This window comes from Oncorhynchus masou, chromosome 11 (assembly GCF_036934945.1).
Source record: "Oncorhynchus masou masou isolate Uvic2021 chromosome 11, UVic_Omas_1.1, whole genome shotgun sequence".
Taxonomy (NCBI): domain Eukaryota; kingdom Metazoa; phylum Chordata; class Actinopteri; order Salmoniformes; family Salmonidae; genus Oncorhynchus; species Oncorhynchus masou.
Window position 1 is genome coordinate 39,439,397 of NC_088222.1, and position 19,282 is coordinate 39,458,678.

General features: G+C 40.1%; 1 protein-coding gene across 1 annotated transcript; it reads left to right on the forward strand.

The window, feature by feature from the left end:
* Positions 1-1,488: 1,488 nt before the first annotated feature.
* LOC135548677 (derlin-2) lies at positions 1,489-10,336 on the forward strand. Its single transcript, XM_064978509.1, has 7 exons — positions 1,489-1,611; positions 4,758-4,823; positions 5,006-5,079; positions 5,303-5,396; positions 6,029-6,224; positions 6,367-6,457; positions 9,813-10,336. The coding sequence occupies exons 1-7, from the start codon at positions 1,519-1,521 to the stop codon at positions 9,916-9,918; spliced, it is 720 nt and encodes a 239-aa protein (XP_064834581.1). The 5' UTR covers positions 1,489-1,518; the 3' UTR covers positions 9,919-10,336.
* The last annotated feature ends 8,946 nt before the right edge of the window (positions 10,337-19,282 follow it).

A 19,282-nucleotide genomic window follows, 5' to 3' on the forward strand; every position in this document is an offset into this window, starting at 1 on the left:
TAAACTTTGTTTAGAAGGATTATATTTGACTAGGATTACTTTTAAACTAGGTTTAAAGTTAGCTGCAACAAGATTAATAGATAAACCTTTTTAAGAGTTAATCCTTGTTGGTGCAATCCATCCTAAGAGTAGCATGCATGCAACAGAGGAGTGGATAATTGAGCTGAGAGAGGAGAGAGTGATAGAGGCTCTGGAAAGAGAAAAGATTAAGATTCTGTTCCTGCATGGACAAGAGGAAGTGATGGGAGTTTACAGGGAGTGGGAGAGAAAGAATAGTGAAATGGAGAGAATGCAAAGGAAGAAAGAAGAGAAGTGGGCAAAAGGGAAGAGCGAAATCGAGAAGGGGATGAAGGAGCCAGAAATAAAGCTGTACCAGCTGCAGAATATCCTGAGGTTCTGGAATGTCAAGTGTCATACTTAGGATTCAATAGATTAAATTGACTTCATGCTAGAGAATGAGTAATAATATCACAGATCACTGTCTTACATGGGATTTCTCTTTCGGATGCATCAGTGTAAAGGTATGGAAATTACAAGTGCTCAGAGAGTCAGGGCGAAGCAGGAGAGGAAAGAGAGATGTTGGAGAATAACAAAGTAAAAGAGCTACTCAGAGCTAGAACAGAATAGAGTAAGGAACAAGTGAGGAAAAGGCCCACCTGGTGGATGTTGCGAGGAAATATAATGTAAGGAAACGATGAGAAAGGATGAAAAAATGTGTTGAAAAAGACATATGGCAAATAAAATCACATGGTGTACAACCCAGACTTCAAAGTGAGGAAGATGTAACGGAGATGGAAGAGTAAATACTTTCAGCTGTCATTGGTCAAGTTCTTTAATTTAGTGGAATACTTCATAAATAAAGTAATATGTGCAGTTATCTGCCCTTATTCATTGCCATATTGAAGAAAACACACACACACACAAAATATAAGTATAAGATGTAGATTAAAGGTGATTACGGGACAACGCAATGTATGTTAACTTTGTTGACATACTGAATATATTTGAAATACTGTATCTAACGTGACGGATGAAAATCCGTTCTCATCTTGTCAAAACCTCACTCCCCTTCATCCTATTTGCTTTAGAGGCATACGCGGACCAATCAAAAAATGCCATCGTTTCATCGACTATGTGATTGACAGGTTAGTGGTTCGCTCACACCATTGGCTCACACAAAAAGAACGTGGACTGACAAACCAATGACAGATCATAAAAACTCACAGCAACTCCCCTTTATGCCGCGTTCAAAACCACTTGGACATCTCCGACTTCCGAGAGTTCAAACAACTTCGCTCTCGGAAAAAAACGAGCTCCGACTCGGAAAAATCTATTTGAACGGTCACCCAACTCTGAATTCTAACTCGGGAACTCAGGCCTCTTTCTAGAGCTCCGAATTTCCGACCTGAAGGTCAGTGACGTCATGATTTGACGAGTTCCCAGTTGTTTTGAACGCGGCATTTTCTCACCATGTGATGACGTGTCAAGAATGTGCCGGAAGCCTTCAGTTAGTCCAAAATGGCTTACCAGACTTTTCAGCAGGAATATTTACAGATTCCTGTTGTAACTCGGGCATACACAACTGCCTGCGTCCTCACCACCGCTGCCGTGGTAAGATAGTAGAATTTAATCTGAAACATGTTCTTGTCGGCAATGGAGACAGGGTCAGGCGTTTAGCTGTGGATGTCTGTCTGCTAACTCACTAGCTTGCTGCTTTTAGCTAGCGCGTCTCTGACAAAACAGAAGTGCTAAATACAGTACGGTAGTGCACATCAATTAGATAGAGTGCTAGACAGCTGTGTTTGTGTCGCCAAATAATTGTTATTGACTGTAGTTGGGCGGTCACCGACCTTGATCGAATTGACCAAATGTGTACAATGGTCAGTAGGTAGCTAAATTGACTATGCAGCTGGTAGCGAAACTTCTCAATGTATGATTATCTGTGAGCACAAGTGCATCTCGTAACGTTTACATTGCGGCAGTAAACCGCACAAAAAAAACTATCAAAACAACTGGGAACTCGAAAATCTCCGACTTCTGTGCGTTCAAAACAACTGGGAACTCGCGAAAAAAGAGCTCCGACAGAGATTTTTTTTAATGATATTAAACTCGGAATTCCGACACAAACTCGGGCCTCTTGCTATAATTACCGACCTGAATATCACTAACATAATGATTTGAATGGCTCATGAGTGGCGCAGCGGTCTAAGGCACTGCATCTCTGCAAGAGGGGTTCGAATCCAGGCTGTATCATGTCCGGCCGTGGTTGGGAGTCCTTTAGGGCGGTGCACAATTGGCCAATCGTCGTCCAGGTTTGGCCGGGGTCATTGTAAATAAGACTTTCCGAGTTCAATAAATCTTCCATTTAAAATAAAAATGGACCTCTATTTTTCTGAGTTCCCAGTTGTTTGGAACGTAGCATACATCTAGCTAGCAAGACATCCATGCTAATGAGCAAGTCAGATCTCTCCTAGTGGACTCTTTAATCAGGCTCTAATACACTCTAGGCTGCTATTTTCGATTATTTTAACTAGTTCTTAGGTGGAAAAGTACCCAATTGCCATACTTCAGTGAAAGTACAAATGTAGAAAATGACTCGAGTGAAAGTCACCCAGTAAAATACTACTTGAGTAATAGTATGTGGTTTTAAATATACTTAAGTATCATAAGTAAATGCAATTTCTAAATATACTTAAGTATCAAATCATTTAGAATTCCTTATATTGAGCAAACCAGAAGGTACCATTTAATTTATAGCCAGGTGCACACTCCAACACTTAGACATCATTTACAAATTAAGCATTTGTATTTAGTGATTCTGCCAGATCAGAGGCAGTAGGGATGACCAGGGATGTGTAAATTTGACTATTTTTATGTCCTGCTAAGCATTCAATGTGTGATGAGTACTTTTGTGATTCAGGGGAAATGTATGGAATAAAAAGTACATTACTTTCTTTAGGAATGTAGTAAAGTAAAAGTTGTCAAATGTAAAGTAAAGATAATGTTTTGTAAGTACTCTACACCACTGTATGAACATTTACATTTACGTCATTTAGCAGACGCTCTTATCCAGAGCGACTTACAAATTGGTGAATTCACCTTCTGACATCCAGTGGAACAGCCACTTTACAATAGTGCATCTAAATCATTTAAGGGGGGGTGAGAAGGATTACTTTATCCTATCCTAGGTATTCCTTGAAGAGGTGGGGTTTCAGGTGTCTCCGGAAGGTGATGATTGACTCCGCTGTCCTGGCGTCGTGAGGGAGTTTGTTCCACCATTGGGGGGCCAGAGCAGCGAACAGTTTTGACTGGGCTGAGCGGGAACTGTACTTCCTCAGTGGTAGGGAGGCGAGCAGGCCAGAGGTGGATGAACGCAGTGCCCTTGTTTGGGTGTAGGGCCTGATCAGAGCCTGGAGGTACTGCGGTGCCGTTCCCCTCACAGCTCCGTAGGCAAGCACCATGGTCTTGTAGCGGATGCGAGCTTCAACTGGAAGCCAGTGGAGAGAGCGGAGGAGCGGGGTGACGTGAGAGAACTTGGGAAGGTTGAACACCAGACGGGCTGCGGCGTTCTGGATGAGTTGTAGGGGTTTAATGGCACAGGCAGGGAGCCCAGCCAACAGCGAGTTGCAGTAATCCAGAAAAATTATATATTCAGGTTGTTCAAAATAAATGTATCTATACAATGTTTGCTTTTAATCTTCAATAGCTCTTAAGACAGTGTGCCATGCCAAATCATATATAATGAGCTTAAAAATTATTGGGACAATGACTATTTTTTTTGTTGTTGTTATTTTGGCTCTGTATTCAAACTCTTTGGTTTAAAGTGCAGACTGTCAGCTTTCATTTGAGGGTAATTTCATCCATATCGGTTGAACTGTTTCAAAATTACAGCACTTTCTGTTCATAGACCAAAAAGTATAGGGACAAATTCACTTACGTATGTTAAAGTAGTCAAAAGTTTAGTATTTGGTCCCATATTTCTAGCACATCGAGCTTGTGACTCTACAAACTTGTTGGATGCATTTGTGTTGTGCCTACAACAGTCTCTTGCATAGTTTGTTTTGTTTCAGTATGTTGCATTGAAAGTGGCTATTGTGTTGATTCGATCACAATTACCACAGTAAATGCAAATGTTTCGATGACTGCCTAGGAACAATGGGTTAACTGCCTTGTTCAGGGGCAGAAAGACAGATTGGTACCTTGTCGGCTCGGGAACTTGCAACCTTTCGGTTACTACTTGAGGCGGCAGGGTAGCCTGATGGTTAGAGTGGTGGACTAGTAACCGGAAGGTTGCAAGTTCAAATCCCCGAGATGACAAGGTAAAAATCTATTTTTCTGCCTCTGAACAGGCACTGTTCCTAGGCAGTCATTGAAAATAAGAATTTGTTCTTAACTGACTTGCCGAGTTAAATAAAGGTTAAAAAAATAAAAAATACATTACTACCTCAACGCTCTAACCACTAGGCTACCCTGCTGCCCCAGTCAAAGATGAGGACCATGTGTTTCGAAAACCCGTTTCGCAAGCGATGATTATGGATGTAGGTCACACGTGGGCGACGATAACCGCTGAAAACCCTACGGAGAGAAGGGTTTTCGAAAGCTACGGTTTACCTTAGTTAAAGAGTTGCAGTTTGTTAGCTGCTGTTTAAAAGACTGTCAAGACTTGACTTAGCGTTTTCTGACAAAAGATGAATCATCAGGTAGAACAGGTGAACTATTGCTTCTCATGAAGACATTTTCTTTGCTCTCATCCTCAGCAATTAGAACTCATCACACCTTTCCAACTATACTTCAATCCTGATTTGATACTAAGGAATTATCAGGTGAGTACATGCAATTTGTCATTTAGCTACTGTATGATATAAAAATATTTTAAAAAATAAACATTTAATTAATCAAAAAATATATTTTAGAGTTTTTAATCTTAGGCCTGCTGTGTATAAGTGTAGCAGTTACAAAAAAATGGAGATGCAAGGTTGACTGATTTCTCTGTTCTGTCTTGTAGGTATGGAGACTCATAACCAACTTTCTATTTTTTGGTCCAGTTGGCTTCAACTTCCTTTTCAATATGATTTTTTTGTATCCTTTTTCTGTTGCACATGTCTTGCCCTGAGTATACTTGTGAAATGTATATTTTCTGTCCCTTTGATTGGAAGCACTATGTGACTCATAAAATACTTGTCGTGAACAAGGCGAGCCATGTTTAATTTATTTTTAATCATGACAACTGTCTAATCATAGTGAATTATAGGTTTAGTATTTGCTTTGCCCTTGCCAGATTACCTTAACCGTTGGCTTCCAGGTACCGATACTGTCGTATGCTGGAGGAGGGCTCTTTCAGGGGCCGCACCGCTGACTTTGTCTTTATGTTCCTCTTCGGTGGCCTTCTGATGACTGTATCCTTGTAACACTGTTACTTTCATGGTCTTAGTTGATACCGCAGGAGTCGAGACATGTTCAGCACCACATAGACTTAATGTACCTGTATTTGACATATTCTTAGCAAGCTTCTGATTGAGCTCTTACAGCATTATACAACAGCAGGCCTTAGTATGTGTGTACAGGAAATATGTAGGCCTATGTTATCCACAGGTGCCTTGATGAGAAGCTCTTACGCAACAGTCACATTCCTTGCCACCTGAATATATATATATTTATTTATTTATTTATTTTTGGTTAGGCTAGTTGTCAAACCTGAGAATCAATTGGTTGATTGTCTGCAGTTGGCGACAGGTAGCCTAGAGGTTAAGAGCTTTGCACCAGTAACCGAATAGTCACTGGTTCGAATCCTCGAGCCGACAAGGGGGGGAAATCGACCCTTATGCCGCCGACGTCAGTTAAGTCAGCCCCCCGCACCGCTCTGATTCAGAGGGGTTGGGTTAAATGCAGAATACACATCTTGGTTGAATGCATTCAGTTGTGCAACTGACTAGGTATCCCCTTTCCTAAGTTAGGGTAAATCAACTCGAATAATGCTGTATGCCACAATTCAATCCACCAATCACTTTTTTTCTCAGTAAGCTCAAAGATATTTGGCACCTTTGTGAGTCTGGTGTTCTTGGGCCAAGCCTTCACCATCATGCTGGTGTACGTGTGGAGCAGGCGTAACCCCAACGTTCGCATGAACTTCTTTGGCCTGCTGAACTTTCAGGCACCCTTTCTCCCTTGGGTGCTCATGGGATTCTCTCTGCTGCTGGGCAACTCCATCATTGTGGATTTACTAGGTACCAGTCGCTCTAACCACCATAGCAAATTTCTGTAATGCATCAATGTTATTAAGGACTTGAAGATCAAAAATGTTGTTGCCTTATTGACCATTGAGGAGTGGTGACTAGTTGTGGTCAATGCTGTGTTCCCTTCCCTAAGGTATCGCTGTGGGTCATGTCTACTTCTTTCTGGAAGATGTGTTCCCAAACCAGCCAGGTGGTGGGAGATGGCTCAAGACTCCGTTTTTTCTGTAAGTTTGGTATGGTTCTAGTACAGTCCAATAATGAATTTGTCTTATGATAGAAACTGCAGTGTTTACCCCACGAGTCTGCTGAGAGATGGTGATGTTGCTGGAGAGATGGGGGGCACAAACAAATAGCAGTAAGCTTGATACAGAGTTAACAATAGTTACTAATATATGGAAATTGCCAACATTAACAATGTTGTAACCAATGTTTTGACATGGTGTTCTGAAGGTATGTGGTCCTTGCGAGTGGTCGTGACAATGTTGTTTATGCTGATTGGTATTATTCCAGAAAGGAAGAGCACATCAATAACTCTTAATAAAAGTAGAAATGTACCATCCATTATCAGATGAGTAAAGAATGTATGTACAGTTGAAGTTGGAAGTTTATATACACTTAGGTTGGAGTCATTAAAACTCGTTTTTCAACCACGCCAAAACTACAGTTTGTTAACAAGAAATTTGTGGAAAGTCAGTTAGGACATCTACTTTGTGCATGACACAAGTAATTTTTCCAACAATTGTTTACAGACAGGTTATTTAATTTATAATTCACCGTATCACAATTCCAGTGGGTCAGAAGTTTACATACACTAAGTTGACTGTGCCTTTAAACAGCTTGGAAAATTCCAGAAAATGATGTCATGGCTTTAGAAGCTTCTGTTAGGCAAATTGACATCATTTGAGTCAATTGGAGGTGTACCTGTGGAGGTATTTCAAGGCCTACCTTCAAACTCAGTGCCTCTTTGCTTGACATCATGGGGAAATCAAAAGACCTCAGAAAAACATTGCAGACCTCCACAAGTCTGGTTCATCCTTGGGAGCAATTTCCAAATGCCTGAAGGTACCAAGTTCATCTGTACAAACAATAGTACTCAAGTATAAACACCATGGGACCACGCAGCCGTCATACCGCTCAGGAAGGAGAATCGTTCTGTCTCCTAGAGATGAACGTACTTTGGTGTGAAAAGTGCAAATCAATCCCAGAACAACCGCAAAGGACCTTGTGAAGATGCTGGAGGAAACAGGAACAGAAGTATCTATATCCACAGTAAAACGAGTCCTATATTAAAATAACCTGAAAGGCCACTCAGCAATGAAGAAGCCACTGCTCCAAAACCGCCATAAAGCCAGACTACAGTTTGCAACTGCACATGGGGACAAAGATTGTACTTTTTGGAGAAATGTCCTCTGGTCTGATGAAACAAAACTGTTAGGCCATCATTACCATTGTTATATTTGGAGGAAAAAGGGAAGCTTGCAAGCCGAAGAAGCCATCCCAACCATGAAGCACGGGGGTGGCAGCATCATGTTGTGGGGGTGCTTTGCTGCAGGAGGGACTGGTGCACTTCACAAAATAGATGGCATCATGAGGAAGGAAAATGATGTGGATATATTGAAGCAACATCTCAAGACATCAGTCAGGAAGTTAAAGCATTGTTGCAAATGGGTCTTCCAAATGAACAATGACCCCAAGCATACTTCCAAAGTTGTGGCAAAATGGCTTAAGGACAACAAAGTCAAGGTATTGGTGTCGCTTTCACAAAGCCCTGACCTCAATCCCATAGAAAATTTGTGGGCAAAACTGAAAAAGCGTGTGTGAGCACACCTGACTCAGTTACACCAGCTCTGTCAGGAGGAATGGGCCAAAATTCACTCTACTTATTGTGGGAAGCTTGTGGAAGGCTACACAAAACGTTTGACCCAAGTTAAACCATTTAAAGGCAATGTTACCAAATACTAATTGAGTGTATGTAAACTTCTGACCCACTAGGAATGTGATGAAAGAAATAAAAGCTGAAATAAATTATTCTGACATTTCACATTCTTAAAATAAAGTGGTGATCCTAACTGACCTAAGACAGAGAATTTTTACTAGGAATAAATGTCAGGAATTGTGAAAAGCTGACTTTAAATGTATTTGGCTAAGGTGTATGTAAACTTCTGACTTCAACTGTATGTATGCATCTTAAGCATATTGCACTGTTTTGTTTGGTATACAGAGCATTTGGAAAGTATTCAGACCCCTTGACTTTTTCCATGCTTTGTTACAGCCTTATTCTAAAATTGATTGAATTGTTTTGTTTTTCTCATCAATCTACATACAATAACCCATAATGACGAAGCAAAAACAGGTTTAGATTTTTGTGCAAAAAAAATAAGAACCATTTACATAAGTATTCAGACACTTTACTCAGTACTTTGTTGAAGCACCTTTGGCAGCGATTACAGCCTCAAGGATTCTTGGGTGTTACGCTATAAGCTTGGCACACTTGTATTTGGAGAGTTTCTCACATTTTTCTATGCAGATTCTCTAAAGGTCTGTTAGGTTGGATGGGGAGTGTCGCTGCACAGCTATTTTTAGTTCTCTCCAGAATTGTTCAAGTCCAGGCTCTGGCTGGATCACTCAGACATTCAGAGACTTGTCCCGAAACCACTCCTGCGTTGTCTTGGCTGTGTGCAAGGAGTTCAATTTTGTTTTCATCAGACCAGAGAATTTTGTTTCTCGTGGTCTGAGAGTCTTTTGGTGCCATTTGGCAAACTCCAAGCCGGCTGTCATGTGCATTTTACTGAGGAGTGGCTTCCGTCTGGCCACTCTACCATAAAGGCCTGATTGGTGGAGTGCTGCAGAGATGGTTGTTCTTCTGGAAGGTTCTCCCATCTCCACAGAGGAACTCTGGAGGTCTGGCAGAGTGACCATCGGGTTCTTAGTCACCTCCCTGACCAAGGCCCTTCTCCCCCGATTTCTCAGTTTGGCTGGGCAGCCAGCTCTTGGAAGAGTCTTGGTGGTCGCAAACTAATTCCATTTAAGAATGATGGAGGCCACTGTGTTCTTGGGGACCTTCAATGCTGCAGAAATGTTTTGGTACCCTTCCACGGATCTGTGTCTCGACACAATCCTGTCTTGGAGGTCTACGGACAATTCCTTCGACCTCATGGCTTGGTTTTTGCTCTGACATGCACTGTCATCCGTGGGACCTTTTTTATATAGACATGTGTGTGCCTTTCCGTATCATGTCCAATCAATTGAATTTACCATAGATGGACTCCAAGTTGTAGAAACATCTCAAGGATGCTCAATGAAAACAGGATGCACCTGAGCTTAATTTTGAGTCTCTTAGCAAATAGTCTGAATACTTATGTAAATAAGGTGTGTTTTTTTTAATAAATATATATACTTTTTGCTTTGTCATTATGGGGTTGTGTGTGTGTGTGTGTGGACTGATGAGGAAAACAATTGAATCCATTTTAGGGTAAGGCTGCAACATAACAAAATGTGGAAAAAGTCGAGGGGTCTGAATATTTTCGCAAATGCACTGTATGTAGATCCTTCACCTGTCTCTGTAATTCTCTCTCACAGTAAGATGCTGTTTGACACTCCAGAGGAGGATGCCAACTACAACCCTCTTCCTGAAGAGCGTCCGGGGGGGTTCGCCTGGGGAGAGGGACAGCGCCTCGGGGGTTAATCTAGCCCCCCACCACAGGATCACTTTATAATGGACTTTTCCTCAGTGAGAGACCGAGGGACAAACTTGGTCTTTTTTTCCGACTTGTTTCTCTAGTTCTGGATGGAAAACGCCAATCTCCAACCAGAGCTTTTCGGGGATTGTTGTGTGACTTACATCGCCCTCAAACTGTTCAATAAGCCAGACTGTCACTTTAAGACCACATGAGTGGACGTAACAGGAAGTGACTTTTGATGGTTAACCTTTGGTTGCATTGAGATTTGGCTTTATCTCTGTGGGGGAAAAATGAGGCTCAACAATTTTGTCAAATGATGGGAAACAGTGGAAAAAAATCTGAATGAATGAATTCAGATTGAGTGTTTTCTTTTACTTTTTAAAAAGAATAAACGTGTGGCATATGTAGATAATGCTGGAGATATTTTCATTGTACATTTTCTGCAGTGTTGCATCAGTTGAAGCAAGTTTTTTTCTGTAAGGATTTCCATAATGAAATTAGAAATGTATTCAGTCATTTGATTCCAGTACCAAAAGAGTGCTTGGATGCACTAGGATCAACAATGTGAGAACGCTTATGTAACTTACATTGTTTATTGCAACTGTAGAAAACATGTACTGTGGACAAATCAAACAAGCATACGTTACTCTATAGTACTGCCCTCATTGCAGTGTGGAAGGAAGGGGGAGTCAATTTGACCGACCATTGTGTTGCATGCCAGGCTTCTAGGCTTGACAAGAGACTAGCCATTTTGAAACCCCTGCAACAAACCCTTCAGTATTCAAATTGAAACTAAACGGCTTCTCTTTTTTTTTTTTTAAGTTTCGGTTACATACAGTAAGTAGTATACGCTTCACTTTTTTGCCGTTCTTTACCTTTATGGCAGGGCTTATAGATTTACATTTGTATTTTAATCAATACAGATTTTGAAATGCCTATTGTTTCATTGTCAATAACCAGAGGATCAAATCTTTAACTTTTCAAAATGAAGTTGTCACTGGTGGACAAGGAAAGTAGCCTTTTTTACCCATTTCTATTCTTACACTCTATATCCGATCTGTTTAAAACCTTTCACAGTTATTGGTTTCATAAAACATGGCAAGGTCTGCTGCTTCATGATCCATAGTGAGCTAAGAGCATAAGTACACAGTCGTAAACACAATCTAACATCGATGATTCCTAGAACTACAGGGTTTTAACAACTGTATGCTGGTTTGTAAACTCAGCAAGCCTCGGAGGTTACTACTCAGATGTAAAATGATTAAATATACCACTTCACTTGTTGATTCCTGATACAACTGGTTTGGTCTATGGGATTTAAAAAGTTAGCAAAACCAGCACCATTGACAATCATATGGTACTAGGTAATCACTAAGATTGTTGATTTTCTGTGCACCATTATATTATATTCAATTGAAACTACACAGCTTTAATTTTGTTCTGCTAACTACAGCCTAATAGTTTCAGTTACATAGTATACCCTGAAACACAATTAAATTGTGTTGAATTCTTAAAAGTAAGAAATTGTCCATTGTTACAAGAGAGCTTTTTGGTAAATACCAGAAAGCTATACTTTAGTCTTATGCAAACTGGTAAAGCATTGCCAAATAAATTATTTAAACATGAAGCCGTATCAGCTAAGGGATAGTCGTATTTCTGCAGAACATCTCTTTTTGGCTAGTAGGAGTATACATTACATATGAACCACAACAGTGTCTTTAGTATAGTCTCCATTGCCTCTGGCTTTATCCCAGATCATCATAGTCCTCCTCGATCTGACAGTCTGCTCCGATGTCATCGTAGTCCTCTGGAATGCCGTCATTGTCCTTACACACCAGTGTCTCTGTGTGATGGTACGGTGGAGGAGGGGCATTGTCATCTACTTTCACATAGTCAGGTAGCCCTACAAGGTTCTCATAGCTTTCAGTCTCTGGAAAGCAAAGACGCACATTATTGACAGTTGAGGTTGATGTTGTACAGGGCCTAAAAAGTGTTACTGTGTGGGCTTAAAAGGTTCCTATTGTGAATGTTTCAACACAACAGCTTATCCTTGTGTAATATTACTCCCAATGTGTGCTTATGATTGCATTTCAAGGCTTATTGAATTAAATCGGATGCTTACTGGGACAGGATGTGAGAAACTGAGTCCTGGGTGGTAAAGGAGGCAAATCATCCTCCAGATCTTTGAGATGATATTTGCTGCTTCTGGATAGGGGAGAAACCTGAGAAATTAGATCTCCACTTTGGAAAATACTTATTACAAAACCCCTCCCTTCCCTGGACTACTAAGAATGCTTAAAACAACTCGCATAAATTGAATCAAAGGTTTTAGGAATAGAGGACCAAACTTGTGGTTTTAATTGTGATAATGAATGATGAGGCAACAAATTCAACCACTGTAAGTGTCAATAGAAATGTAGGTTACATCTACATCAGCTGAAAATAGTGCAAGAGACTTACTGGGCATAATACTGAGGCGTAGTGCGACTTGGTGTATTTGTATTGTATTGTTCAGCAGCTGTAGAAAAGACAGTTCATATAAGCAGAGATAAATGGATCTGTAACGCTCACAATAATGCTTCTGATGTAATAGTGTAATTGAAAATACTTACCTTTCTTGGAAATACACTTGTTGATAAGAATGAAGATGAGACCTATTACCATGGAAACAAAAATCATTCCAAGAACCACCCACAGCCAGAAGAGATCCCGTAAAGGTTCCATGAGTGATCTAGTCCACAGTGCACAAAAGAGCCCAAATATACATGTAAGTAATTGATGATGACCTCTCACAAGCCATAGAAATGGCTTCTTGAAAGATTTTGCAAGAGGTATAACTTGTTAAAAAATAAATGTTTGATTGCAAATAATTTTAACATGTTCAACTTCATAAACTCATTTCCCTAAGTGCCAAATAAAATAACAGGTTTGACCGTAACAGGGTTGACAATTTCATGTTAAATCAGCCATCAAAGCTTGTGTGCAACAGGGAGTGGCAATTGAATGCAAGCTACACAAAGAATACATAAAAAAATGTCTAGCCTGTCTATGGGTAACAGGGTTGATGTGTTATGCTCGACATGCTCAGTTTCCCACCACAAAACACCAGAAAATGTCCATAAAGAGTAGAACCAGGTTACTTGCGTTTAATGTGAATTGACAATTACAGTGCATTTGAAAAATATTCAGACCCCTTGACTTTTTCCACATTTTGTTACATACAGTCTTATTCTAAAATTATTCTAAAAAGTACACAACACTCCATAATGATAAAGCAAAAACTGTTTTGAAACTTCAATTCAAAATTCAATATAAAAAATGTCTATCACATTTACCTACAGTTGAAGTCGGAAGTTTACATACACCTTAGCCAAATACATTTAAACTCAGTTTTTCACAATTCCTGACACTTAATCCTAGTAAACATTCCCTGTCTTAGGTCAGTTAGGATCACCACTTTATTTAAAGAATGTGAAATGTCAGAATAATAGTAGAGTGATTTTATTTCAGCTTTCATTTCTTTCATCACATTCCCAGTGGGTCAGAAGTTTATGAACACTCAATTAGTATTTGGTAACACTGCCTTTAAATTGTTTAACTTGGGTCAAATGTTTCAGGCAGTCTTCCACAGGATTCCCACAATAAGTAGGATTAATCTTGGCCCATTCCTCCTGACAGAGCTGATGTAACTGAGTCAGGTTTGTAGGCCTCCTTGCTCGCACATGATCTTTCAGTTCTGCCCACACATTTTCCATAGGATTGAGGTCAGGGCTTTTTGATGGCCACTCCAATACCTTGACTTTGTTGTCCTTAAGCCATTTTGCCACAACATTGGAAGTAGGCTTGGGGTCATTGTCCATTTGGAAGACCCATTTGCGACAAAGCTTTAACTTCCTGACTGATGTCTTGAGATGTTGCTTCAATATATACACAATTTCCTGCTTCATGATGCCATCTATTTTGTGAAGTGCACCAGTCCCTCCTGCAGCAAAGCACCCCCACAACATGATGCTGCCACCATTGTGTTTCACGGTTGGTATGGTGTTCTTTGGCTTGCAAGCTTCCCCCTTTTTCCTCCAAACATAGCAATGGTCATTATGGCCAAACAGTTCTATTTATGTTTCATCAGACCAGAGGACATTTCTCCAAAAAGTATGATCTTTGTCCCCATGTGCAGTTGCAAACCGTAGTCTGGCCTTATGGCGGTTTTGAAGCCGTGGCTTCTTCCTTGCTGAGCGGCCTTTCAGGTTATGTCGATATAGGACTCATTTTACTGTGGATATAGATATTTTTGTACCTGTTTCCTCCTCCTCTTCACAAGGTCCTTTGCTGTTGTTCTGGGATTGCTTTACACTTTTTGCACCAAAGTACATTCGTCTCTAGGAGACAACGCGTCTCCTTCCTGAGTGGTATGATGGCTGCGTGGTCCCATGGTGTTTATACTTGCGTACTATTGTTTGTACAGATGAACGTGGTACCATCAGACGTTTGGAAATTGCTCCCAAGGATGAACCCGACTTGTGGAGGTCTGCAATGTTTTTCTGAGGTCTTTTGATTTTCCCATGATGTCAAGCAAAGACGCACTGAGTTTGAAGATAGGCCTTGAAATACATCCACAGGCACAGGTACAACAATTATGTCAATTTGCCAATCAGAAGCTTCTAAAGACATTACATAATTTTCTGGAATTTTCCAAGCTGTTTAAAGGCACAGTCAACTTAGTGTATGTTAACTTCTGAACCACTGGAATTGTGATTAAGTGAAATATTCTGTCTGTAAACAATTGTTGTAAAAATGACTTGTGTCATGCACAAAGTAGACTTGCCAAAACTACAGTTTGTTACCAAGAAATTTGTGGAGTGGTGGAAAAGCAAACTTTAATGACTACAACCTAAGTGTATGTAAACTTCCGAGTTCAACTGTAATTATTCAGACGCTTTACTCAGTACTTTGTTGAAGCACATTTAGCAGCAATAGAGCCTCGAGTCTTCTTGGGTATGACACTACAAGCTTGGCACACCTGTATCTGGGGAGTTTCTCACATTCTTCTCTGTAGATTCTCTCAAGCTCTGTCAGGTTGGATGGAGAGCGCCGCTGCACAGCTATTTTCAGGTCTCTCGAGAGGATGTTCAAGTCCGGCTCTGGCTGGGCCACTCAATGCTGCAGAAATGTTTTTGTACCCTTTCCTAGATCTGTGGCTCGACACAATCCTGTCTCGGACCTCTATGGACAATTCCTTCGACCTCATGACTTGGTTTTTGCCTGAAATGCACTGTCAACTGTGGGACCTTTTATATTGACAGGTGTGTGCCTTTCCAAATCATTTACAATCAAATGAATTTACCACAGGTGGACTCCAAGTTGTAGAAACCTCCTAGAAACAGAACGCACCTGAGCTCAATTTAAAGTCTCCTAGCAAGTCTCCTAGTCTGAATACTTATGTAAATAAGGTATTTAAAAATAATAAAAAATCGAAAAACCTGTTTACGCTTGTCATTATGGTGTATTGTGTGTAGATTGATGAGGAAAAACTTTTTTTAAATCCATTTTAGAATAAGGCTGTAACGTAACACCATTTGGAAAAAGGGAAAGGGTCTGATCTTTCCAAATGTTTGAAAGGATTAGTTGCACTATATTAAAATTAGAGTTCAGCTCACATAACAGGATTAATCTTAAAATGAGGGACAGATGTAAATGAATCACTAATCTCATGAAATAAAGAAAAATCTTCAGAAATGACTGTCAAATCAACAAAATAACTATGACGTTACAAACTTGGTGAAATGTTAGGTTTAAGTGGGTTAAATCTTCCTAGAAAATGTCAAGATACTAAAACGTTTCTGCCTTAGCATGTCTTTGTGGAACGACCTAATACAAGTAAATAACTGATGGGCACCGACATCAACATCGTTCTGCATTTCTGCCTTTTCTCCATGAAATGTCACTTCCCCATTTCTGAACTGGCCAAGTCTTGTGGTTATTTTAGCCTACACTGTATAAGAGCAGTGTTGATATGCCACTTATTACTGTCATTGTTTTCCATTGAAGCAGACTGTTTTATTATCTCTATAATTGATAAATAAAAACGGTGTAGACAATTGTACTAAACTAAAGGGGAAAAGTGATTTGATTTTTACATAATAAATCTCATTCTTCTGTTTTTTTGACAGTCACGCTCAATCCTGAGCACCTTTACATGCACCTAATACTACATTTATATCTTAGCTGTAATGAAAGTTAAGTTCATACATTTCCCATGAACTGTGTTTGCCAAAGACACAGCTGGTAAATGGTACTAATTCACACTTATCTCTGTGACCAGAGTTTGATGTAAATGACCGATGTTTATCAGACAACATGCACAGCATCCTTTCACATGAGCACCTTTACATGCACCTAATACTACATTTATATCTTAGCTGTAATGAAAGTTAAGTTCATACATTTCCCATGAACTGTGTTTGCCAAAGACACAGCTGGTAAATGGTACTAATTCACACTTATCTCTGTGACCAGAGTTTGATGTAAATGACCGATGTTTATCAGACAACATGCACAACATCCTTTCACAGCTGCATACCTTTTTATAGAACTAAATAACTTCCGGCAATGTATTTTTTCTAAGAAGTTCTAGTCTGAGAGAGAGATGATGTATTCACAATTAAAAGGTGTTGCAGAGTAGGCTGTTGTTCAATTGTTATTTATTTATTCTATTTTAAATTAATAATAAATTAATTATAAATAAGACCTTTATGGTAGTAAACTACCATTACCAACAGTAATTATCATACCATAGGTTATGGTTATTCTTATAAAATAACATATAGTTATTTTATCAACACTATAATCAAACAATAACAATATCACCTATTGCATTTATTGAACAATTAGGTTCTATGGTCAGCACAGTTTTATAGTACGCCATAGCCTAGAAGAAAATATTTTGCTGACAATGAAGTATTTCTTTGTTCTTATGACAATAGAATACATCTCTCAAATAGATGGCACATGCCTTACCTTACAAGGAAAGTCGAACAGCTGAAAACTAGGATTGTGTGGGTCAATGATATTCTTAGTTCTAAGCTGTGTACAGAAGATAGGGAGACTCTTATGGGATCATGATTCACTTCTGAGGTCTGAGGCTTCAGCCAACTCATTTCCTCTCAGTCATATTAAAAGGAACTACCCACACCCATCACTCTGCTGCATGCAGTGTGTGTGTGTGTGTGTGTGTGTGATAAAGGGAAAATGAATAAAAGGGCCGATAAGGTCTACCATGTGCCGTGGTTACTAAACAATGCTGCTGCAACCTCGTGTTGGAAAGTTGCGAATCGGAATAGTCAAACTCCAATGTGTTTATTTCAGCTGGGAGTAAGACAGGCTATCAGACAGCTTCTGTGCATGTCTCTGGTTTGATCAGTCCAATAACATGGAGGTCTTTGACTGTTTACAAGCTGCAGTTTTTTTGTTGACTTATTATCGTTCTTGCCAACATACTCAGATGTATCATTTGTCAATAGAGATCCCCATGCCAATGACTCGTTCCACGGCATTGATCATCAGTTTGACCATGAGCCACAGAGTCAACTAACGGTCAACTAATCAAATCAAATCATATTGTATTGGTCACATACACATGGTTAGCAGATATTATTGCTTGTGCTTTTAGTTCTCACAGTGCAGCAATATCTAAAATGTAATCTAACAATTTCACAACAACTACCTAATACACACAAATCTAAGTAAAGGAATGAAATAAGAATATATACATATAAATTCATGGATGAGCAATGACAGAGCGGCATAGGCAAGATGCAATGGATGGTATAAAATACAGTACATACGTATGAGATGAGTGATGCAAGATATGTAAACATTATTGAAGTGGCATCAGTAAATGACTAGTGATCCATTTACTGAAGAGGCCAATGATTTCAAGTCTGTATGTAGCCAGCAGCCTCTCTGTGTTAGTGATGCCTGTTTAACAGTCTCTCGGTCCCAGCTTTGATGCACCTGTACTGACCTCGATTCCTGGATGGTAGCGGGGTGAATATGCAGTGGCTCAGGTGGTTGTTGTCCTTGATCATTCTTTTCGCCTTCTTGTGACATCGGGTGCTGTAGGTGTCCTGGAGGGCATGTTGTTTGCCCTTGGTGATGCGATGTGCAGACCGCACCACCCTCCGGAGAGCATTACAGTAATTGCTCTCAATTATGCATCTATAAAAGTTTGTGAGGGTTTTAGGTGACAAGACACATTTCTTCAGTCTCCTGAGGTTGAAGAGGCACTGAATGCTGAGCTATAGTCAATGAACAGCACAGTATAGTACAGTGCAAAGGAGAAACAGGTCTACTCAATCAGGACTAGACAGTCACGCATTGAGCTGTGAGATGAAGAGCAGTCAATTAATAGAATCAATGTATGGATCCACTAAGGTAGGGTCATCAAGAGAATGGTTGGCAATATGATCTGATTTGTTAGCTAGTTGCTATGAATGATTCAGAAAGCACACTATATATAAAAAAATAGTGAAAATGGCGCTGGAGGGGATGGCTGCCATTTTACAGGCTACTAACCAACTGTGCTATTTTGTTTGTTTTTTTCACATTGTTTGTAACTGTTTTTGTACATAAAGTTGCTGCTACCATCTCTTATGTCCGAAAACAGCTTCCAGACGTCAGAACACAGATTACTCACCTCGAAGTGGACAAAGATTTTTTTCATTAATGAGTCGGACGTAAAGGAAATACTGCTTTCCGGAGAACAGGCCCAATTCCCTGTCATTTGTGTGAGGGAAAGGTGAAGAAAAGAGGGAGAAAATCAGGGTGCCTTGTGAGGATTCGGAGACGAGTGAGTAAATCGGCACTACCATCGGTTCTATTTGCCAACGTGCAACCACTGGAAAACAAACTCAATGATCTACGGCCAAGACTACCCTACCAACGGGACATTAAAAACTGTAATGTATCACAGAGTCGTGGCTGAACGATGACACAGATAATATAGAGCTGGTTGGGTTTTTCGTGCATCGGCAGGACAGAGCAGCTACGTCTGGTAAGATGAGGGGCGGGGCTGTGTGTTTGTTTGTCAATAACTGCTGGTGTGCGATGTTGAATATTAAAGAAGTCTCAAGGTATTGCTTGCTTGAGGTAGAGTACCTGATGATAAGCTGTAGACCACACTATCTACCAAGAGAGTTCTTATCTATATTATTTGTAGCCGTCTATTCACCACCACAAACCAAATCTGGAACTATGACTGCACGCAACGAGCTGTATAAGGCCATAACCAAACAAGAAAATGCTCATCCAGAAGCGGCGCTCCTAGAGGCCCGGGGACGTTAATGCAGGCAAACTTAAATCTGTTTGACC

Bases quoted from the DNA above. Each gene is read 5' to 3' on its own strand.
- LOC135548677 (XM_064978509.1), top strand. From the start codon at position 1,519: ATGGCTTACCAGACTTTTCAGCAGGAATATTTACAGATTCCTGTTGTA. The intron at 1,612-4,757 runs GTAAGATAGTAG...TCTCATCCTCAG, and splicing joins TCCTCACCACCGCTGCCGTG to CAATTAGAACTCATCACACC. The intron at 6,458-9,812 runs GTAAGTTTGGTA...TCTCTCTCACAG, and splicing joins CTCAAGACTCCGTTTTTTCT to TAAGATGCTGTTTGACACTC.